This window comes from Plectrocnemia conspersa, unplaced genomic scaffold, assembly GCF_051122295.1.
Source record: "Plectrocnemia conspersa isolate PC_06_02 unplaced genomic scaffold, ASM5112229v1 ptg000009l, whole genome shotgun sequence".
Lineage (NCBI taxonomy): Eukaryota > Metazoa > Arthropoda > Insecta > Trichoptera > Polycentropodidae > Plectrocnemia > Plectrocnemia conspersa.
Genome location: NW_028277173.1, coordinates 6,209,760 through 6,232,018, shown reverse-complemented (window position 1 = coordinate 6,232,018; position 22,259 = coordinate 6,209,760). Strand labels below are relative to the sequence as shown.

Genomic DNA, 22,259 nt, shown 5'->3' with positions numbered 1-22,259 from the left:
CAAACCAATATATATGTATTATAAATAAAAAAAAACGTTGTAGCAAATAGACTAGATAATTCTCTATATAAATAGAAAACGTAATCGTATCGTTTCTGTGTAATGATTTAAAACATATGTTCCGACAATTTTACATATATTTATGCATGGCCGAATAAAAGTGTGTTATGGCCGTGCGTGGTTTTTTGTGTATAAATAACCTGAAGGCGCCTCGGCTGACACGGCGTATGGTCGTGCGTCAGCAAGGATTCTGAGGATGTAAACTCTGATAATAAAGCATTTCTATGGTTAGAGGTGTTTAATTCCGTCGAGAGACGGTGGTCCTTCGAGAAGAAAAGACGGCCATCTCCAAAGGGGAGAGGTCGCAACATTTGGTCCTACGAGCCGGATGGACCACCAGCGCTTCGCTGAGGAAGCATTCGGGGCAGCAGCAGCTGATCAACTGCGGGGCATCACAGGGAAGCCGCCGGGTTGAGAAGCTGCGCAGACGGAGGAGAGGACATTTAGGTTAGTGGTTAGCCGTTCCCCACTTGTTATTTCCTAACCTCAAACTTTTCCTTCGAGTCAATATGTCAAAACGCGACATACTGAAGCGTTCTAGGCTGCAGTCGCAGCTTAAGCGATTTGCCGACGCTGTTGAGGGCTGCGTGTCGAGAGGAGACGCGTCGGGTCTTCAAGTACATCTTGATGACGTTGTGGATGTCTTAAGGACCTTCAGGCAGGTCCAGGAGGACATCGAATGCACCATAGGTGAGGTGGACGATGAAGCTACCTCGGCGTTCGAAAGGGATTATTACAAAGCCATTTACGCCGCGAAAGAGTTAATAGTGCGATATGCACGGGGGCAACCCCCTCTCCCAACAGTCGCGCCGCCTCTAATGTTTCATTACCTGCCCTTCGGTTGCCTTCATTTGAAGGTAACTACAAAGATTGGCCGCATTTCTCTAGCCTTTTTCTAAATATTGTTTGCCGAAAGGCAAACATATCAGATCAAGAGAAAGTCCACTATTTGTTGACTTCGGTCAAGGGAGAAGCCGCTGAGGTCCTTCGCGGTATAGAGTCCGCAGGTCAGTCATTTGACCTCGCATGGGAGTTGTTGCGATCACGGTTCGACAACCCGAAAATTTTGGCCACTGAGCACTGGAGAGCACTGCTCAGTATTTCGACAGTTAGCGCCGGCTCCCATGTGGGGTTAAGGAAGCTGATCGATGCGGCTACGTTGCACGTAAGAGCACTGGAAGGTCTTGGGCTGCCAGTGCAGCATTGGGATTTTGTCCTAGTGCAGATCATCGTGTCAAAATTGGCAGTGGTGCTGGCCCGCGAATGGGAAGCGACAGCACTAACAATCAAATTGACAACGTTCGAGGCGTTGTTAACATTCCTAAAAACGAAACATCAAGTGTTGGAAAACACAATTATCCCGACTCAGGTCCCCATTAAGGAGCCTAAAGTTGTTCACCAAGTGAGCCATCAGCCGTTGCGCGAGGTATGTCCTCAGTGCAAGGGGACTCACAAGTTGGGTGAGTGCCCAAGTTTCAAACAATTGCATGTCCATAAAAGGTGGGTCATCGTGAAACGAAACGCACTATGTTTTAATTGCCTGCGGAAAGGTCATAGTGCTGGTAATTGCAGGGGCAGTTGCTGCTCAGTGTGTGCAAAAAGGCATCACTTTTTGCTCCATGAAGATAGGGATCGAGCAGAAGCTCCAAAAGCGACAATGTCCGCTGTAATGGCCTGCCGGCCAGGTCAAACCGGTAAGGTAGTATCGCAAATAGCTTTACTTTCGACGGTAAAATTATCCATCCGGGGTCGAAATGATTCCACGCAAGTCTGCCGTGCCCTTCTTGACACTGGCGCTGAGACGAACCTTGTATCATGTGCACTGGTTGACAGGCTGGGTTTGAACATCCGCAAATCCAGCGCCAACATAGTGGGTGTAGCGGAGTCTGTGGCCGCTAGTCAAGGCTCTGTAAAGCTAAAAATAGCGCCGAGGAAGAAAAAGCAGTGGTCGGTAATTGACGCTATAGTCATGCCGAAATTGACTGCAAAAATTCCAAGCATGGCCAACAGCAATGTACGTAGGGCCATCCCTAGATATATTCAACTGGCAGACAATGAATTTGACTTGCCGGGAGAGGTGGATGTCATCCTTAACGCAAGTTGGTTCTTTGAATCAATGCGCAATGGGCGCAAAAGAATCAAACTTGAGGATGGGTCAGTAGTAATTCTGGCAAATTCCACATTTGGGTGGATAGTGTCAGGTAGCATCTTAGCACCGGCCGCTAAAGATCCTGCCTGCAATCTTAGCTTGGTGCAGATGGACAGGCAGTTAAAAAAGTTCTGGGAGCTCGAAGAGGTAAGTAATGACCTAAGAGCTAGTCACAGCGACAAGTGCGAGGAAGAATTCAAGGGTTCAACAAGTCGTACAACGGAAGGTAGATTTGTTGTACGCCTTCCATTCAAAACTGATGACCGCACTTTGGGTGTATCATACGAGCCAGCGCTTAAGCGGTTCTTTGCTTTAGAGAGAAAGCTGGCGAAGTCTGTAAAGATTCGGGATGAGTATACTGACTTTCTTAAAGAGTATATCTCTCTTGGTCACATGTCTGAGCTTCCCACCGATCCGTCCATAAGGGACGAGGGTTACTACATTCCACACCATGCTGTGATAAAGGAAAGTAGCATCACAACCAAGCTCCGAGTGGTTTTCGATGCATCGTTCAAGTCCAGCAACGGTGCCTCGCTCAATGATCTACTGATGGTTGGTCCAAAACTACAGCAGAATATTTTTGTCGTGTTGCTTCGTTTTCGTCGGTTCACGTATGTCATTACGGCTGACATAGAGAAAATGTACCGGCAGGTTCAGGTTCACGCCTCCCATAGGAGATTTCAAAAAATCCTGTGGCGATCTGACCCACGGGACGACGTAAAATCGTTCCAGCTGAACACAGTAACGTACGGGACAGCTCCAGCTTCATTTTTGTCGGTGCGTTGCCTGCATCAACTTGCAGCTGAGGCAGAGGTTGATTTTCCTGCAGCCTCTGCAGTCATAAAAAATGATTTCTATGTTGATGACCTGCTCACCGGAGCAGATTCCATTGTGGCCCTTAAGGCATTACGGTCTCAAATTGACGTCATATTGAGAAAGGGCTGTTTCACCCTGAGAAAATGGCTGTCAAACGAGCCAAGGGTGATAAGCGATCTCAAGGAGGACGCAAAGGGGCAGATCTCTCACCATATCATTGAGACGAATGAGTCAACGACACTGGGAATGGAACGAGAACAGATAGTTTCTTTTTTATGGCAGCGTTCCCGGAGACAGTCCCAGTGACCAAAAGGGAGATCCTCAAGTCGATCGCACAAATTTTTGATCCGCTGGGTCTCGTCGGTCTTGTTGTTGTAATATTAAAAATATACATGCAGCAGTTGTGGAAGGAGAAGCTTGGCTGGGATGATAAAATCCCCAGCTCTTTATTCAGCTCCTGGCAATTGTTGTACGGGGGTTTAAATGGCCTAAAGGCAATAGTTGTCCCACGCCATGGGTTTGCGCAGTGTCCGTCTACCATCAAATTGGTCGGATTCTGCGATGTGTCCACCAAAGCATATCGTAACCGATCAATGGTGAAGGGCTATGTGTGCGTCTTTGTGTGTTTTGCGACAAAGGCAGTGCACCTGGAGGTTGTCACGGGACTCACTACAAATGAGTTCATGAACACCTTGAGACGATTTATCGCGAGGAGGGGCAAACCTGCCGAGTTGCACTCCGATAATGCCACGAACTTTGTGGGAGCCTCTCGTCAGCTAGGAAGGCTTCTAAGATCTGCCGACTTCAAGGAAGTTCCGGCTTCGTTAGCTGAACAAGGGATTAAATGGAGATTCATACCACCACGGTCACCGCATTTTGGCGGTCTGTGGGAAGCGGCTGTCAAATCAGCCAAGCGACATCTGGTAAGGGTAGTGGGAAACGCGTCCTTAACATATGAGGCCTTCAGTACCGTCGTTGCACAGATCGAGTCAGTATTAAATTCGCGTTCGCTCACTCCAAGTTCCAATGATCCAAATGACCTCGTTCCATTGACTCCTGGTCATTTCCTTATCGGCGAGCCACTAACTGCTTGTCCCCAGGAAAACGTGCACGACGTGCCGGAGTCACGGCTGTCTCAGTACAGACGTTTGCAACAGCTGGTGCAGCACTTCTGGGCCAGGTGGTCCAAGGAGTATGTGACATTGATGCAGCAGCGCAGCTTCAGATCGGGTTCCTCCAATCCTAACATTGGCGACATGGTGTTGTTGAGGGAGGACAATCTGCCTCCTCTTCAATGGCAACTTGGACGGGTGATCGGGTTGCAGCAAGGAGAAGATGGAGTTGTACGCGTTGTCTCGGTAAAAACGCCTAGCGGCATCACCAAACGTGCAGTCAGCAGGCTAGCACTCTTACCAGTGGAGCAGCAATAGGACACAGTGTAATAAAACAAATGAGCGTAAACATCGCTCAGGCGATGAAATTAGAAGATAGTGAGTAAGCAAGTATCGTTTCAAAATAAGATACAAAGCTACTTGAAGTGTAGGGAGGAAAAAATGTTCCAAACATAAGTTTTTGCAATGTTCATATGTTACGATGTTTGTACGTGTTATCTGTTCTGTATACTTGTGTATTATAATTTTTGTTGTATATACTTTGGTATTGTTTTTCGGTTGGGAATACTCATGTGTTATAATTTCTGCGCCTATGTGGCAGAGTTTGTATTTAGTTGAGTGGCGAACCTTTTTTAATAGTTAATATAATTGCGTTCAGCCAACTGTTTTTCAATAAGTTTGTTCAACTAGTGTTTTGAAAGAACAATACTTCTCCCTTGTTCAAAGTATGTACGTTCCTTCAAGGGGGGAGAATGTTCCGACAATTTTACATATATTTATGCATGGCCGAATAAAAGTGTGTTATGGCCGTGCGTGGTTTTTTGTGTATAAATAACCTGAAGGCGCCTCGGCTGACACGGCGTATGGTCGTGCGTCAGCAAGGATTCTGAGGATGTAAACTCTGATAATAAAGCATTTCTATGGTTAGAGGTGTTTAATAACGTCGAGAGACGGTGGTCCTTCGAGAAGAAAAGACGGCCATCTCCAAAGGGGAGAGGTCGCAACAACATACATTTATGAATCAAATTGCTCATAAGTAACTCGAAACTTATGAAAATATGAGAAAGGAAGGGGTACTAGGTTTAAGTTTTCTCTGCAAATTTATGTAACAGAGATTTTCAGTTGAAAAAAATATTTTTATATTTTATGGATGTTCTCTAAGCAATAAAATAGCATGTTTTGTCTTCAAATTTATTTAACTTTACATAAAGACATAGATAGAGGCAGAGCCATAGAGCGAAAAGGATAACAATAATTTCTATATAATTAATTTGTTTAATATCTACTTTGGCTGAAGGATTGACGATACGTGTTGGAATATGAAATATATGTGAATGAACAGTGGGCAGGGTACCACTGGCCGTTATTTTTCCTGTCGAGGTCTACCAAAATAATGTGACACCACCTTCCGCCGCCGTCACGTTGATGTTACCAGTGTCACCAAGTGTTGACCATAATGAATGAATAAATAAATATATAAATTGGGCCCCACATCTACCAATAAAAATAGTATTATTTTAATTATTTGTAGTGATTCTGTTGTATTTTATTAAAACTGATAATAAAATATGGTTTTATTAAATTTTAATTACAAATGAGTTTACCCAGAAACTGATATTGTGTAAAATGTATAGTAAATGGTAAAGTTTAGCGGCTACGCATTTTGTTTTCAAAAGTTAATAATATAATTTAAAAAGGCGTAGCTTGAATAAGATTTCTTATTATACTGGTATCAATAAATTATTTAATATTCATGCTTATAAAAAATGTAAGATTTAATAATAAAAACGAGTTATAAGTGTGTTTAAAAAAAGAGCTTAATATATTTGCAGTAGAAGATATTTTTAGTTCTCAAATTATGTTATTTACAGAACAATAATCACTAAATTACTTGATACGTATATTCAGGAGATATAAGCTATAGCTTAATTAAAATCTTTTAATTATATACTTTGCTTGATAAATAATATATAACTGAATTAAAATTTTAATTGCATACACTGGTTATTTTAAGAATGAATTACGTATGACAATGTTTTTATATTACCTGAAATACCTTTTGGCCTTTACAGCAGTAATAGTTAATTATGTTTGTCCATGGTGACTTGTTACCTGTGAGTGGAACGAAATACTTTCTTGGATAATACAACTCTTGGATAAACTAAAATATAGGTACATCAACAAATACAATTTACAAAAACAAGACACGCATTGATTATAAATAATATTATATATTTTAAATTGTCCAAAAAAAATTATTCTATAATACAATCACAATTTCAATATGTCCAAAAATAGGCACTATAAATTAAAAATATATAATTTACAATATTTTATGCATACAACCTAATATGTTAAATTCTTACACAACCAATGTCTATTTACAATATATTTATTAATAATAAATACTGAAACAATTTAGTATAATACTTCATTATCTTTTTATATAATAACAATATTAACAATATGGAATGAACACAGAAATTATGATATTTTATTACGTATACATTTATTAAGTATATTATTCAGTTATTTACAAATTATACATACATTAGTCAATGAGCACTTAGTAAGTCTTACCAGTTAGTTAATGATTTATAAAAATGGCAAAATATACATATATTTAGGAACCCTTTAATTTTCATGAGCTTTTATTGCTTGTACCAGAAATTCTCAGCATTGTTCAAATGTTTAAGTATCTCTGGTTTATATTATCTAAACTCATTTTTGATATATATAAAAAAATATATACACATAAGAGTTAAATTTAAAATGGCATTTGATCGATATACAATTTTGTACCATAGTCAATTTTATAATTTAGTTTCGTGTTTAACCATCCCTTGTTTGTTGATACCGTATATTCTATTCCTGAGTTGTCTGCCATGAGCTGGAGACACTCCCGCATAGAACTGCTGTCGCTCCAAGCCGTACTCTTGTCCGTATCGTCCGTTTTCATTTGTGCCGCTCTTAGAAGAGTTTACGTTTTGAGATTCTTCGCTCTTTGCTGCTCCGTTGTCGAAATCGATGTTTTGATTCGAAGACGAAGAGGTAGACATGCCATAAACGCTGATGTTCTGACAATTGAGCTGATTGGATCTGACGTCCAGGGGTGAGATTATCTTATTGGAAAGCGATTCTAACTGCATAGCGTTGGGTTGACTGATTGAATGCTGATGGTGAGGATCCGTTGGGTTGTTTTGATTCTGTTTGCAGTAATATTTTTGAGATATGTCTGAGATTATATTGCGGCTGTTTTTGGAGTCAGAGTTATTTTGGCTGCAGTTCATCTGAGATTTGCTGGAGTTATTGGAGAGACGTTCGGATTCATTGTCATCACCACTGTCCACATCGCCTATGAATTTAAAAGTTTAATTAAATTATATTGTGTAGGGATTCGTACATAATTGTCCAGTAGAAAGCGGCAATCGAACAAAGTGCTTCGCTAAATAAAAACATGTAAGAATTGTCATATTGGAACACCCAAGAATTTGAAGAGCGACTAAGCTAACAATAGTTACTTTCGGCAGACTTTCGAACATCATTAATCTTTATTACCGTAACTAAAATTATTTTGTGTTATTTTACATGATATTTTTGTTGACATTTGGAAAACGACCACAACGGTTTTTCCTAAAAAGAGCCACACGGAAAATACACTTGGTTCATTAAATAGGTTGTACATTAATAGGCGGGGTGACTGTTCTAAATAAGCCTTTTATACGATTCGTCCCACCTTCCATTCTAGAGCTAAAGTATGAATTTAGGCTGTCATAAATCAGAAGGATTCTCCGGAAGTAATGATGTAATTATGTCAGAAAATCTTTTTGTACACAACATCTAGAGAATTGCAGATCTTCTTCAGTTAAGTTATGAATGGTAAAAATATAAAAGTTTTAATTATCTTGCGGCACTGTCCGTCAATTCAGAATGATTTCATAAAGCATATACTTTACAATTTATTCTTAACTACAAAATACAACAAATAATTACTAACCATCACTGCTGTTTGTACTAGCCACGAAGTGATCTGGTCTAATTAGTCTTCTTTGTCTATTTCTTCTGTAATATTTAAACTCTCTCGGCAATGTATATGATCTTGGTAAAGAAATCTAAAACGAAACATTTATTAATAATAATTTACATATTAAATTTAAGGTGCCATTGATTAAATACTTGGCTATCGATGTCACTCGGTGGTCTACAGTTTCCTTGAAGGTCAGGTTCGCCTTCTCCGCTACTTAAAACTTCTGCGTTATAGCAACCGTGTTGCATGCACTCTCCGTCTTCTTGACACCTTAATATTTAGTTATAATTAAGAATAGTCATATTAAAAATAAATTGGTATATTAATAAATTTACCTATAAGATAATCCCCAGTTGTGGCAGCAAGGTTGTTTTGAGGAACTCTCTAAAAAATGTGGTGCTAGAAGTATTTCGGTTGTTTTACACCTTGGTATTTTCCTAGCCTGCTCCATTATACTGCTGTTGCCATTTCTATCCATCTTTGCCTTCGTGGGCGGAATCACTTGATAAGGAAACGAAATTCCGTTCTTAACCATTGAATTTTCCCCGGAAGTCGAATAAATAGATCGCTGATTATTGTCCAAGTATATATTCCTATTATTCTCCATTCTATTCTGACTGCTATTGTCATTTTTATTTAACTCCACATCTTGGGGGTCATAATTGTGTCTATATTCCATACTGTGTTTATTGTTATTGAACATATTGTCTTGCTGCAATTCTGTATATGGGGCGTTCCTTGTTAAATTCAACCCGTAAGCAGAGTTGCTAAGATCTTGATTCGATACACTATAAACACCAGAGTATTGTCTACCATGGGATTGATTCTCGCTATATAAATTATTGGAATTGTTTGCATTCGATATAGTGATCTGCCGAGACAAATTATTGATTAGCAGACTAGTTTGATTATCGCTTCTTTCGAATGAGTTTGTTCCCGATCCGGACATGTCAGTCGCGAATATCGTTTTGGGACTCATATTAGTGACGTTCCTAGGACTAATCGATTTATTGTTTTCGTAAGATGTATTTCTGGACATGTCGCCGATCGACGGTGAAAAGTTTTGCAGTCTATTTGCGTCGGAGAAGTTGTGTTGAGATCTAGAATTGTTATCGTTGCTTTGATGAGGAGTCATTACACGAAGACCGTTCGAATCGCCGTAAAGAACCCTAGACGGCTCTTTGAGTCTTTGCATATCGACTTTCAAGTTAGATCTATGCTGCGGCGATACGAGTTGTCTCACGTTTTTAGAACGCGGTAAGATCTGCCTCGTTAAAGAGTTGTTCTGCTCTCCGCTCGATATCTGGGAACTCGGCGACATATTCCGGTTGTTATTTGCTCCTTGGTTGTTATTGATACTTTCATAATTACCTTGAATATTAATAGGTGACATACCAGTATTGTTCTTGATTAAATTCGGTATTTCTGTATAACTAGGAAAGCTTCCCAAGAATTGTCCGACCAAATTAGTCGATAAAGCCTTCTGAGCGAATCCGGAGAAGTTTTCATATCCGTTATTCTGATGCCCTCCACTGTGAGAGTTACTATTTAATACATTTGCTAAACCATCGTATAATTTAGGACTATGCGAAGAACAATTGTTTTGACCTAAGGTGTTGAGATTTTCGAAACTCTGGCCGAGCGACGTGAGTTCAGGACTAGGCGGAGCCCACGTTAGGGGTTCTAGATCTATATGCTTCTTTGTTCTAGGAATCGGCTGCCTTTGTAAACTGGAATAAATTTCGTCGCCGGATATCATGGCGTTATTCGCTAATTTGCCTTGTTTTATTTCTTCTTCTATTATTTTCAGCTCTGCTAATTGTTTCTGCTTCTTCTCTTGCAGTTTTTGATGGATGTTCACTCTGGAGCCGACTGAAGAGCCTTCGTTTTCTGAAGAACCTCCCTATAACACAACTATAATTTAGACATGTCCATGAACTTCGTATGTCCATGAATGTTTTCTTTAAACTAAGCTAACGCTTACACAGTGTGAGTGATTATGAGGTGCTGGTAGCGGTCTACGCCAAAATGGTAACGGAGCTGGACGCGGAGCCCTTAAAGGCGCTGGTGGTGCAGCTGGTGGCGGGATAAACGATGTCGGTTTTTTCTTCTTTCTTTTAGTAGCAGCACTAGAATATACATTGGATATTTCATTATTTCTAATTTAAAAATTATTAATTAAAATAATTTATACTTTGTATCATTTTCTATTATAATCAATTATATATTATAAAAAATACTAGACCCTTTAAGAAAAAATAAATCTTACAGCTAAAATTAGAATATAATTCTACTATCTTATCTCAATATAACAAAAATATAGTACAATGATATTTACCAATAACTGATGGCATACTTGTTAGCGACCGGATTTGAAAATCTACAATTAAAAACGCCCGGTATTGCATTCCTATGAGGCTGACAAGCTGACATATGAGTTGATCTGACTTGTCCGTCTGTGATATCAGTCGAATTTATATGATTCTCACCACCGTCCAATTGATGTTTGGCTAAAGAATATAAATTATATTAGATTATAAGTATAATAATATGTTAGAGATAAATTGATCATAACTGACATAATTTACTATCTGTACTACCAGTTGGTAGATGTGGAAGACGTCCACCGTATTCATATCCTAACCGTCTCACGTGAAAGTATCTAGAAATTATAAATGAATTTTAATTAAATGATAGCTTAATTACATATTTGCAATATTTTTTATTATGTCTTGATAAATTACTCTACAAAGCTGCTCGTATTCTTCATAGTTAAAAGTTAATAAGATGACGCAGTACCCCAGCGAAAACAATATATATAATATGTATCATTATTGCACAAATAGTTTTAATTAAACTGACCAGGGCAAAAACATCATTAACTATCAAGTATTGAAGAATATTATATAGGAATAAAATGTAGACGAAACTAGGAGTAAAATAGTCTCATTATACAATGTTAGATCAAATCGATGCTATGTAGGTTAATAAGCTCACTGAGAATGTGAGAGTTTTTAACAAACTGCGCAGAACTTCAATCACTGCCGGACAGTCATAATAGACGCGTTTGTGTTTCGAACAAATTTGATTGTGTTAAGCAGAAAAATTAAAGCAATTCTTTTATTAATAATCGAAAAGATAAGTAAACTTTTAGGTATAAAGCTATGGGTGCAATGCATATTGAAGAGTGGTATCATCATTTAAAGAAAATATAGGATATAAATTCTTTTATAGAACTAATAATATTTCATATTAATACCTGTAGTACAATAACATAAAAGCTATTCCGGCTGTGAACGAAGCAAATACTAGTAGAGGCACCATAACTATTTGAGTGCGATCGAATTTTAGGTCACCGTCACTTTCTTGTCCCCAAACTCCGACCATCCAAACGCAAATCAGCAAACAGTTTTCGACCATCATCACCAAATAAAACGTCACCTGAAAGACGATCTTCATTTAAATATAATAACATAAAGTTTAATAAACAAATTGTGGATATTATACCATCTTCTGCCTGTGGTTTACTTCTTGCAAATTTACATAAGCGAACACATATACGAATGCTATGAGTGCTGATAGATACGCTTTCCTCGGTCGGCTTATTCGTTCACCATGAAAAACGTTCTTGGGAGATATCAACCACAAAAACATCGACACCCAATGCAATCCGATGACTAAGAATACCCAATGTTCGTATAAAGATGCGTACACCGTTAGAGCTATTACACGAGCAGAAATAGTACCTAGTCTCCAAGCGAACTGAAATAAAAAATATGTTTATAAAAATATCAATATATGTTATAATTGTAATCCTGTAAGATAATACCTGAAATATTACACCCAACCACGTTAGAACAAGGCGATGTACATTTTGTAGTCGAACGTTTTTACTGAAACTAGCCAGAGCCCAACAGACCGAGAAGAGACTTAAAGATGCAGATATTACATTGAGTTCCGTAAAAGCTGCACTTGCTGTAATAAAAATAAACATGGTTTAAGTTTTTGATTATGGCGTAGTTCAGGTATTGATAAAAAATAATTACCGCCTCTATCATCAACAGTAGAAGAAGTAGATAACAAGGAAGTCCTGCTTTTGCCAGTCGGTCCATCAAACCCTGCTGCTAATACGTGCAATTGTAACAGTAACATGGGAGCTGCTTCGCAAAAAGCATGTACTAACCGTAACATACCTAAAATCGATCACAATATAAAGTATTCATAAAGAAGCACCAATGTAAAAAAATAAATTGACATTATTAATTCTTACATAAATTTCGCACTTCATGCTTAACATTAGTCAAATCTACAGGTACAAAGAGCTTAGCGTAGCGCCATAAGACACCGAGCTGCAAACAATGCAACACGTAAGGTATATATCGACCACAGCCATTTTTCTTAGTGCCGTCTTTGCCATCTGATATGTGCCAATACCACCGCAGTGACACTATCTGTAAAATAAATGTTATATTAGTGGGTTATTCTGATTGATTAAAATATATTTTTGATTAGTACTTGTGATATGAGCAATGACGATATTATGATGGCGAGGGCAGTGGCCGCGGTGGCCGTGTAACCACGCTCGAGCAGCGCATAGCTCATCACGACGTCGAAGACCACATCGCAGAAATATCCAGCGAGCGATATGACATTGAAGAGGACGTCGCAGAGTGGCAGGAATTCAGCCGCCATTGTCGCCCCCAGCGAAGGCAATCACCGATCCGCTTTTTTGCTGCATTTCAGAATACTGGAAAAATCGAGAGTGTAGATTATAGAAGATTGATATTGTAATGTTGATAATACTGTTTACTATGATATTCAAATTTTTCATGTAGTATAAGGAATCTTTAGAACATACTGCATCCAAAAATTGTTACATCGTAGAGTTACAGTAATATTTATAGACATATACATCTATAAATATGTGGCGACCACACATATAGGCACATTTAAAAGGGCGATTGTCTCATTGTTAATGGCCGTGACCAAAAACGTTCATTCATTAACAATGAGACAAACATCATGACACAAGAGGAATTTCTTTTGACCACACAACACGGGTCGTTAAGAGAATCTTTTTTGTGACAAAACGGTACGGAGGCAATCAATCGCCATAATGCAAACCCTTTCCGAAGAATTCGAAAGTCTGGAGCCAAGCCAAAAACTGGCTTTCGAAAACGCAACATCCGATTTCTCGAATTCTAAGAAGCCACTGCAGCGATTGGTTAGGAGATCGATGCACAATCGCGATTGGCTAGCTAGCGTGCATCCATACTAAAGGATATAAGCTCAGACTCCGACGAGGAGAGGGCAGACGGTCAAGAGACGGTCCACGGCACTTGAGGCAGACGGTCCGAGATACGAGACGGCTGAGGCACGAGACAAGAGACGGCCCAGACAGCAGAGCCAGCGACACAGACGACCAGAGAGCCAAGATCTACCAGCAGCCATTCGGAGGAACCAGCCACGCGCCCTCACCGACAGACCTCAAGATCACACCTGGCACTCGCTGCACGCAGCCTAAGAACCCTGAGAATCATCTACGGCTATCACCACCTGCGCCACGTACACCTTCATCGCGAGAAACGTCACGCTGTAATCGTCCATAGTAAAAATTGTAATTATAACTTAATAAACAATCTAATAGGATTCACCGAAGAGTCTCATTGGCCGCGAGGTCAACCACCCCTAGGGCTACGCCCCTTAAAAATATATAAAACTAGCTTGGTTTATCAACTTTTATTTCAAGCTGAGGAAATTTAAAAAATCAAAATATAAGTCCAAAATGCCAAGTCAGTTACATACAATTGTTCAGATTTGACGAAAACATCTCTTTCCAATTATTTTTTAAAATCTCGTTCTGGGAATTTTGACATTCAATATCTACGTAAATGCGGGTAAAGTCCTTAGGGGTTGTTAGTAAGGATGATGCCATCAGAGAAGATCAGAGATTAACAATACAGAAGCTAGCACAAACGCTCAACGTGTCGCTTACATCAACAGGTGTTAATATGCAGAATATATATATGCCAATAATTAATGATTAAGTTATAGTTTTTTCATAGTTATAGTTTTGTCTAAATTAACAAATAAACCCATTTTTAGAGAGGGAAATGGAGATTTTTTGTTATTTCTGAAATTTTGCACTTGTCTTCTTAAAGTGCAGGCACCTTTTTCAAGTGATATTATTATTTTTATTAAATCTTCCGCTGTAACATGACATGCGTAAACCCAATGCGTTACAACGGTGTAAATCTTTACCAACTGAGTAAGTCAATCAGACATAATGAATACCCACAAGTAAGTATTAACCACCAGACTGAAAATCTGGAGATCAGTGACATCTATATTATTAATTATAAATTATTATGTGCTATACAATTTATAATCAATAGATGTCACTGCAGCTGGGGTCAGTTTTTTTAATAATAGCGCATTTTTTATAAATAAAAATTCCGAGTGCCGCTGCCGGGGCTCGAACCTGCAATCTCTGAGACATTACGGGCTACGCTATTCCGTCCTCATGTGATATGTGACTTACTATTTAACAGAAATAGTTCACTAAGGAATTGAATAAAGCGTACTGGTTTTCTATTTGTCTACTACAATAATATGGGACAATGGATTTTTGGAAAGATAAACACATTTTTTAAGTAAGTTTGTGTAGCAATTGGTATGTCTTAGCGGTGGCTAATTTCATATTATATGCTTTCTAACCGATTTTAGTAAACTTTTGCCATCAGTGATAAGTTATTAATTAATAATTAATACCCGGAAATATTAATTGCATGCATAATTGATAACAATAAAAATAATGTCAATGATTATGCAATTATAAAAAATCATTTAGCAAAAAAAGCTACACCTATCTAATTAAAATTTATTGATTTATTATATGAATATATGTGAGAAAAAAAAGAATATATATAATATAAGTAAAATAAAATATTTATATTAAATAAAAAAATAAATAAAACGATACACTAAAATAAACAAAAATAGCAAATTTAATAATTATAGTCACAACGGAAAAAGCTTGTTTCATTGGTTTTATTTTAATCTAATCTTAAATCTTTAATAACACTAAATCTAAATGTAATCTTTTCTATCTGTGATTTAAACTGAATTAGATCTTAAAAAAATAATTACTTTTAATAATTCAGCGTTTATAGGTCTTAAATCTGATTTTATTATTTTAAGAGTGGAAAAGAAACACTCTTCAACGCACTAAACATTTTAAAGAAAATTATAAAAAGGAGTCAGAGTTGGTTGATTTTTACGATTCTCACTCTAGTTTAACGGCTGTTGTAATTGTTAAATACTTTTTACTTATTTTTTTCGCGAATATAAGGAAAGCATTTTTGTCAATTGGGTAGTACAAATAATCCCAAAGCAGTAACGCATTGCCGAAAACAGTAAGGCTGGTCACTTTAGAGTAAGACATAAATAAATCTAATTTAACAATTACTTAAAGTTGCTGAGGTAAATTTGGAATCACCTTGCTTATTTAATTTTACACCATACAACAAAAGAAAAACATGAATTTGTCATTTATTACTGGATATTGATAAAAAAAAGTTAAAAGAATAATTACAAGTAAACCTAACTTATTTGATTATAAGCTATTGGAGGCAATCTTAAAGTATATCTGATTAAGAATCTCAATAACAGAAACACAAAGATTTTTATTTTTATGAATCATTCCTTGCACTCTGTGAAGAGCAAAAGAACTAGTTACAAGTAAATAGCTAAGTTAAACTGGTTAGCTGTGAAGAGCAAACGTCAAATCTAGACCAAGCAACTCTTACTTTGCAATGTGGGTCGTTTATCTTTAAAATGAAAGAATCAATAAAAAAAACATTGATCCTATTAAAAAAAATAACGAATAAAACAAAAATCACCAACGCCCAAGCTGGCAAACTTTCCAAAGCGCCAAACGTCAAAAGTTTTCCAACAAAAACTCGAAACTTTTGGATCTTTACATTCCATCGCGGTCAAAAGGTCGTAAACGACACCCTAATCCAGTGCTAATTTCGCGATTATTCCCGATTGGCCAAAAAGCTCGCATACCTACGCATTAATCCGCATTCCTAACCTATGCGAGTGCGCCACATCGCATATCTCGGGGCGGCACTTCGACTGCAGCAGCTTTTTTTCAACTTCGAATCAAGTCACTTCGAAATCACTCGACGATCCAAATAGTTAACGTTTCGATCACTTAGTTTAAGAAATAGGAGCGATATTCGCGAAGAGAACGGACGCGTATCATAACTCGCGCAAACAACTGTTTTTCAACACCTTAACTGCCCGATCAGAGTTATAACTGTAAAACTTTTGATCGGGTATTGAACGGCAATGGATTGAACCACGGAGTGTACTGTTTAGTATGCGTCTCTTGACTAATCAAACATTGTTATTGGAGTATATATTAGTATTATAAACAATCATAAATACCGATAGTTTGATGCGTTAGTTAAATAACGAACGGCAATGGGTAAGTAAGACAAAGTGAACCGTGAGAATGGATTCTCGTCGAATCGATTTCTAATTTGCATCAATAACATAATAAGATTGTTAGTTAACTTAACGACATAATCAAGTGTGTGTATTTATTGTATGTATCATATTAAACCCGTCCCTCGATTTACATGATTTTAAGAAAATGTATTTTTGTGTAGAAGACCTACACAAAAGCGCTTTATAAATCAAGCAACGAAAAGAAATCGTTTAAAAATTTCAAGCTAGAAATACGGGGACGTCATTTAGAACTATAAGTATATAATATATGATAACAATATAATTTATTCAACGAAACATATGAAAACAAATAATATTCGTTAATTCACGGTTGAAATATACAGGATTCTTAGTTTCCTTTAATTATTAATATATCTTCCAATCTATATTCATTTAAATTATTTCAATTGTCTCGTAGAATAAACTTTAAACCAGAGAAGGTCTTTTAACACGAACTTGTGTTGCTGGAGCTCCTAAAAAAAACATTGGAATTTTGTATAAATGAGAATATGTATTTTTTTCTGTCTAATTTTTGTACATAGATGAAATTATTTATTCAATATGAATTCAATGTCCACATCTGTAGAAATAGGAAATCTATTCTAGTTCCGGCAAAAATAACAGTTTTTCCGGTTTTCGGTTCAGTTCCAGTTCGATGCCCTGGTATATTTTACCAGTGAAAATATAATTTTTCTGGTAGGTGCTAATAAAATTATACAATTTTATCTTTTTCATACGTAGTAATATAAACATTTATATACTCTTTTTCACATGAGATATATAAATGTCGCAGTGAATGTGTAAGTATCGCTAGTGAAGCCCAAATACATTTTCACCAGTATATATATATATTTAAATTAGCAAAAATATATTATATGCTGCTCTAAAATGTTTATGAAACTCAATTTGGTATTTGCTGTTCTTACCCAAACCAAACCTTATGAAAGCTTTAAAATAATTTTAGTTGTAGAACTTTTATTAGGTCAAGCCCAAAATACACACTTATCCAACTAAGCCAACTCATCTCTGAGGAGAAAATAAGCTGAAGAAGTACAGACAAGCGCCGCATCTCGCACATTGCTCCATAGTTTGTCTGCACTTGTTTATGGTTTAATCTATCCATCTTTACTGATATTACTACGGAATTTTGATATGAGAATATTAGTAAAAGTGTATTCAAACTGAATTTTGGTCAATAAGAGGACGCAAAAACAGTTATCACTTCTCGGAAGTCCAAAATTCCCGTCAAAAAGCAATAACATCGTGTCGGTGCCGTCGCAGTAGGAACGCTCGGTAACGAGCGTTTCCACTGCGTTATATATTTTTTTAAATTATACTTTAAGGTGTTTTTTTACTAATGTACATTCAATATTTTTATAAACATATTTCACATATAAAACAATAAAATTTGAGAGATTTCTTAATTTTATTATTTATAAATAATATAAAATATTAGTCCGCGCAGCGAGTAGTTTCATCATTTTTTTATTATGTTCCTGTTTATATATTGCATTAAAAGGATTATACATTATTATTTTATTTTTATTACAATTAATTACGTCGCATATATTTATTATAAAAAAGGGGAATGATTGGCATGTGGTTCTGAAGGCGTTAAAGGAATGCGAGAAGCTGCGATCCTCCACTATTGTCACTTTGTATATAACATTCCAGCGGAGCGTTTAGAAATCAGGTTATGTTTTTTTTGTGCACACTAAAATTTTGGAACAATGCATAGAAAAAGCAACAACAAAACTTCATAAACTATGGAAACTAAACTTAATTTTTATTTAAAAAAAAAGCATTTGGATTATTCCTGATACTTTTTTAAAAAATATATCAATGATAATAAAAATATTTATGTAATAATACAATACTGTATAATTTTATAATACCAACTATAAAGATAATGATATAGGTTGTAATAATTTTTTTATATTTTTTTGGTATACATATAAAAAAAACCGGAAATATTAATTGCATGCATAAAAATCAAAGCACAACTTATAAAATATTATCTGTAATAAAAGTTTAATAAATATAAAATTATAAGCGCTTTTTAGTAACAGCTTTCATACGAAATCAATAGATGGGGTATTAATTTTATCTACAATTATTAAAATACCTTTTTGTGAGCTTTCTGAATTCAAATAAACAAACGAGTAGTGAATAATTTAGAACTATTAATACAATTAATTTTAAAATTATTATTTGCTGTTTAATAATAATTAATAAATTAAATCAAATAAATACAATGCATATATTTATTATAAAAATGTTTCGCTGCATGGTTAAAATAAATCATATTATTTTTTACAATAGTAATATAGGTTTTTTAACAATTATTTTTTTAATTCCTGGCTGTATATACATATATTCTCGCTTATAAATAAAATTACCTAAAATAAGTAAGCGACAATCGAGCAAAAGTGTTTTTGCTAACACGAGGGAAATCATTATTTCAGAACAACTAAGAATTTGAAAAAGAAACTTACAAAGGTTAAGTAGACTTTCATAAACCAAAACCATTTATTCGTACTAAGGTCCTTAATTTATTTATGGTCTTCGTGACATGCTTCAGAACGTATTGTACTTATATATCCTTTATAACCAGCGGCAAATGACCACAATGGTTTCGCTTACAAAAGGCACCCGGAAGTCATACACTTGGTAGATATAAATTTTAGTTAAATAAATTAATAAAATAATAAATAGTAAATAGTAAATAACCAAGCGTTTTCACTGCGGCGGCGACGGCACAATATGATTGCTTTTGACGTGATTCTATTCAGCGATCTTCTTGAATTTTAAAATTAAATATTTAATTAACTACCATGAATCTTAATGAAAGCGAAATAATAAAAAAAAGAATTACTAACTGGCCAACCGCTCCTAGAAAAAGTTGAAATGTCGTCGTTGATTACACCGCTGTATTGCATTGGGCTTACGCCTGTCATATTGTAAGGGAAGATCTTAATATATCTCATTGCGCGATGCAAATGTTTTTTATATCATTTTATTCTAGCTATACAATAAATATTGAAGAGAGGGGACTTTTATGAACATTTATAAAATTTTTAAACACTGAAACGTCAGCGACTCACTATTTTGTTGTGGAAAATAACGATTTTTTCAATATGTAAAGATTATTGTATTATACTAGCATCATTTATTAATGAACGCAGATTTTTCAATTTATTTTTTCAGAAAGTAATATGATAGTAATACTCGCTGGTGTTCAGAGGGTTAAGACATCGGGCATCCAGTCCTTGAACTACATAACTACAACCCTTACCTATTGGGCTCTCGCTTCAGTACAGTGCACAGACTGAGGATATATCCAACGTCCTACTTGGGCTGTCGCGAGTAACAGCTGCAATCAATAAAAAACGGCCCAAAATCACTTAAGCAATTTAAGGAAATGGATATGGTATATTAGTGATGAGAAAGGGGGAGGGGTAGCGGTGAGTCGCGCTCCGCGTACACTAATGAAGGATACGAAAATACGCGCCTGAAAACACCATCGTTTTTTTAGAAGTATACTTAGAAAAATACGAGGTAATGAGTCGAGTATGAAGTTTCGAAATGGTGCGAGTTCTGTAACAGATTCTCTTTGATTACTGTTGCTCAATAAATTATAAATATTTGTTTACATTAAACTTATTCTCATAGGTGTATGTGATTGTAATATTTATATAGTATGCTCATATCAGGTGTACACTCTAGAGAGCGACAGATGAAAAATTTGCATTTTCATATATTCTGCAGCAAATGCAGTTTCGAGAACAAAACTGCACCCTCCTTCCTCATCTCAAGGATTTCATTGTCGCCACTCACTCGACTCAATTATAAACGCCTCATGGGGGATGAGAGCAAGCCATCGTTAGTGGATGCAAAAAAATACACACAAAACAACTCTTTCATGCAATCTCACGCGAAAAAAGACTAAATTTTGCGACATTCGCGTGTTATATATGTACATACGTATGTAAGCATAGATTTTTCGCAATTTGTTATTGGACATTTATATATAGTAGGTGTGTATGTACTTTAGCGCTGCATTAGCTACGGCCGGAAATTGAAGAAAGGATGACCGGAAGTTGCACGTGAACCGTGCTAGACATAGTTTTCAAACAGTAAAAACGTAAACTCGTCGTTAAAAGTTATGGTCGTTTAGGGAAATAGACGTAAATCCGTTTATTTTTATTGCCAATAAGAATCAGAATTAAATTTTAGGGTAACGATTATGGGCTACGAGATGGATTATCGCCGTAAGAGCTTAAGGGCTTTTTTTTACTGTTTATAGTCATAGTTAAAATTATTAGGAAAATACTATTAACGATGTCTTCGAGGAATTGTGAAAATAAAATTTCAGGATATTTAATTAGACATAGACAAATAACCATACAATATGACAAATTACGCTCAGATAAAGTAAGACATCACTGTTACGTGTTGAGTGGCTATTTTGGATCAGAAAAAATGGGAATTATGTGTTAGATTTTTTTTAAATATTTTTCAATAATTATAGCTCGCTTTAGATGATGACAATGCGAGACAGATAACATAAATTAAAAATAAAGAAGATATAGCTATGTATTTATAATTAAGGGATGATCAATAATATTGTTAATTATTTTCCTCACATATTTTCTAGAAGGGTGCATGTTACGCCATTTCTAGATAGTTATAATTATATTATTTTTACCAGCTTCATCATGCACAGGAAGTTTAAACTAAGCCGCAGGGCAGGCTTTCGGATATTCGCGTCATTTGCACCCATGGTATGCGAAGTTTGCGGACAGATTGGCAATTATGAGACACTGAAACTTAACGATAACATCTCGGAGCGTCACTCCGCCAGCAAGCATTGGCGCATCTCAAAATTAATATCAAACTCATTAACTACCCTATTGTATCGTTTCGACGAATGAAGGAGACAATGTCTCTGTCGAGATTGTATCTGCGTAGTTGAAAAACTTCTACAAAAGTCAACTGAACGGATAGACTTTTGTCGAAGTTTTGATGCGGGCAGAAAAGCGCAAAAATTATACAACCCTCGCTTTGTTCGAGGGATTTGATAGATGGATTCGTTCATTGTCTCCATTGAGAGTGGCGTACATATTTTTATATATATATAATGCTAAAATAAGAGTATGGTAATATAGCCTGAAGCCAGTGACGTTTTTATTCGGAATCGCAAGTTTCTGTTGAGCAATGAAAGTTGTAAAAAAAAACATACTTTCCCTACAATGATGTGAAGCGAAACTAAAATCCTTGTTTTTATTTAATAAATATCTTATCAGACTATCCTAGTCGTCGAAGCAGGTGCTTTTGATCTGGATTATGTAAGTTTAGCCACAGCGAAATTTGTACCTGCTCGCTCGGAGACGGTATTTTGGGGTACGGTAAATTTTAGGAGTACACTTTCTTTTTGGCATTTTTGGGTTTATTCTAGATATCTAAAAATAATCATATGCCACAAACAAAAAAAAATTCTGGCATTGATTGGCGACGACCTACTCAACAAAAAAAAAATAAACGACATGAATCATGCCATTGAAGTCTTAATCCCCAA

General features: G+C 36.3%; 1 protein-coding gene across 3 annotated transcripts; it reads right to left on the bottom strand.

The window, feature by feature from the left end:
- Positions 1-6,621: 6,621 nt before the first annotated feature.
- Positions 6,622-16,469, bottom strand: LOC148231720 (uncharacterized). Of its 3 annotated transcripts, none has more exons than XM_088191499.1 (14): positions 16,235-16,469; positions 12,680-12,911; positions 12,435-12,615; positions 12,211-12,357; positions 11,994-12,139; positions 11,672-11,926; positions 11,424-11,605; positions 10,744-10,826; positions 10,503-10,674; positions 10,149-10,293; positions 8,500-10,067; positions 8,314-8,434; positions 8,135-8,249; positions 6,622-7,492 (listed from the first exon to the last, which is right to left on the bottom strand). In XM_088191499.1, the coding sequence occupies exons 2-14, from the start codon at positions 12,854-12,856 to the stop codon at positions 6,951-6,953; spliced, it is 3,834 nt and encodes a 1,277-aa protein (XP_088047625.1). In that variant the 5' UTR covers positions 12,857-12,911; positions 16,235-16,469; the 3' UTR covers positions 6,622-6,950. The 3 variants fall into 3 exon arrangements, with proteins under 3 accessions (XP_088047625.1, XP_088047627.1, XP_088047628.1); XM_088191501.1 differs by having other exon boundaries at positions 16,239-16,469; XM_088191502.1 differs by having other exon boundaries at positions 16,260-16,469.
- Between the last annotated feature and the right edge of the window lie 5,790 nt (positions 16,470-22,259).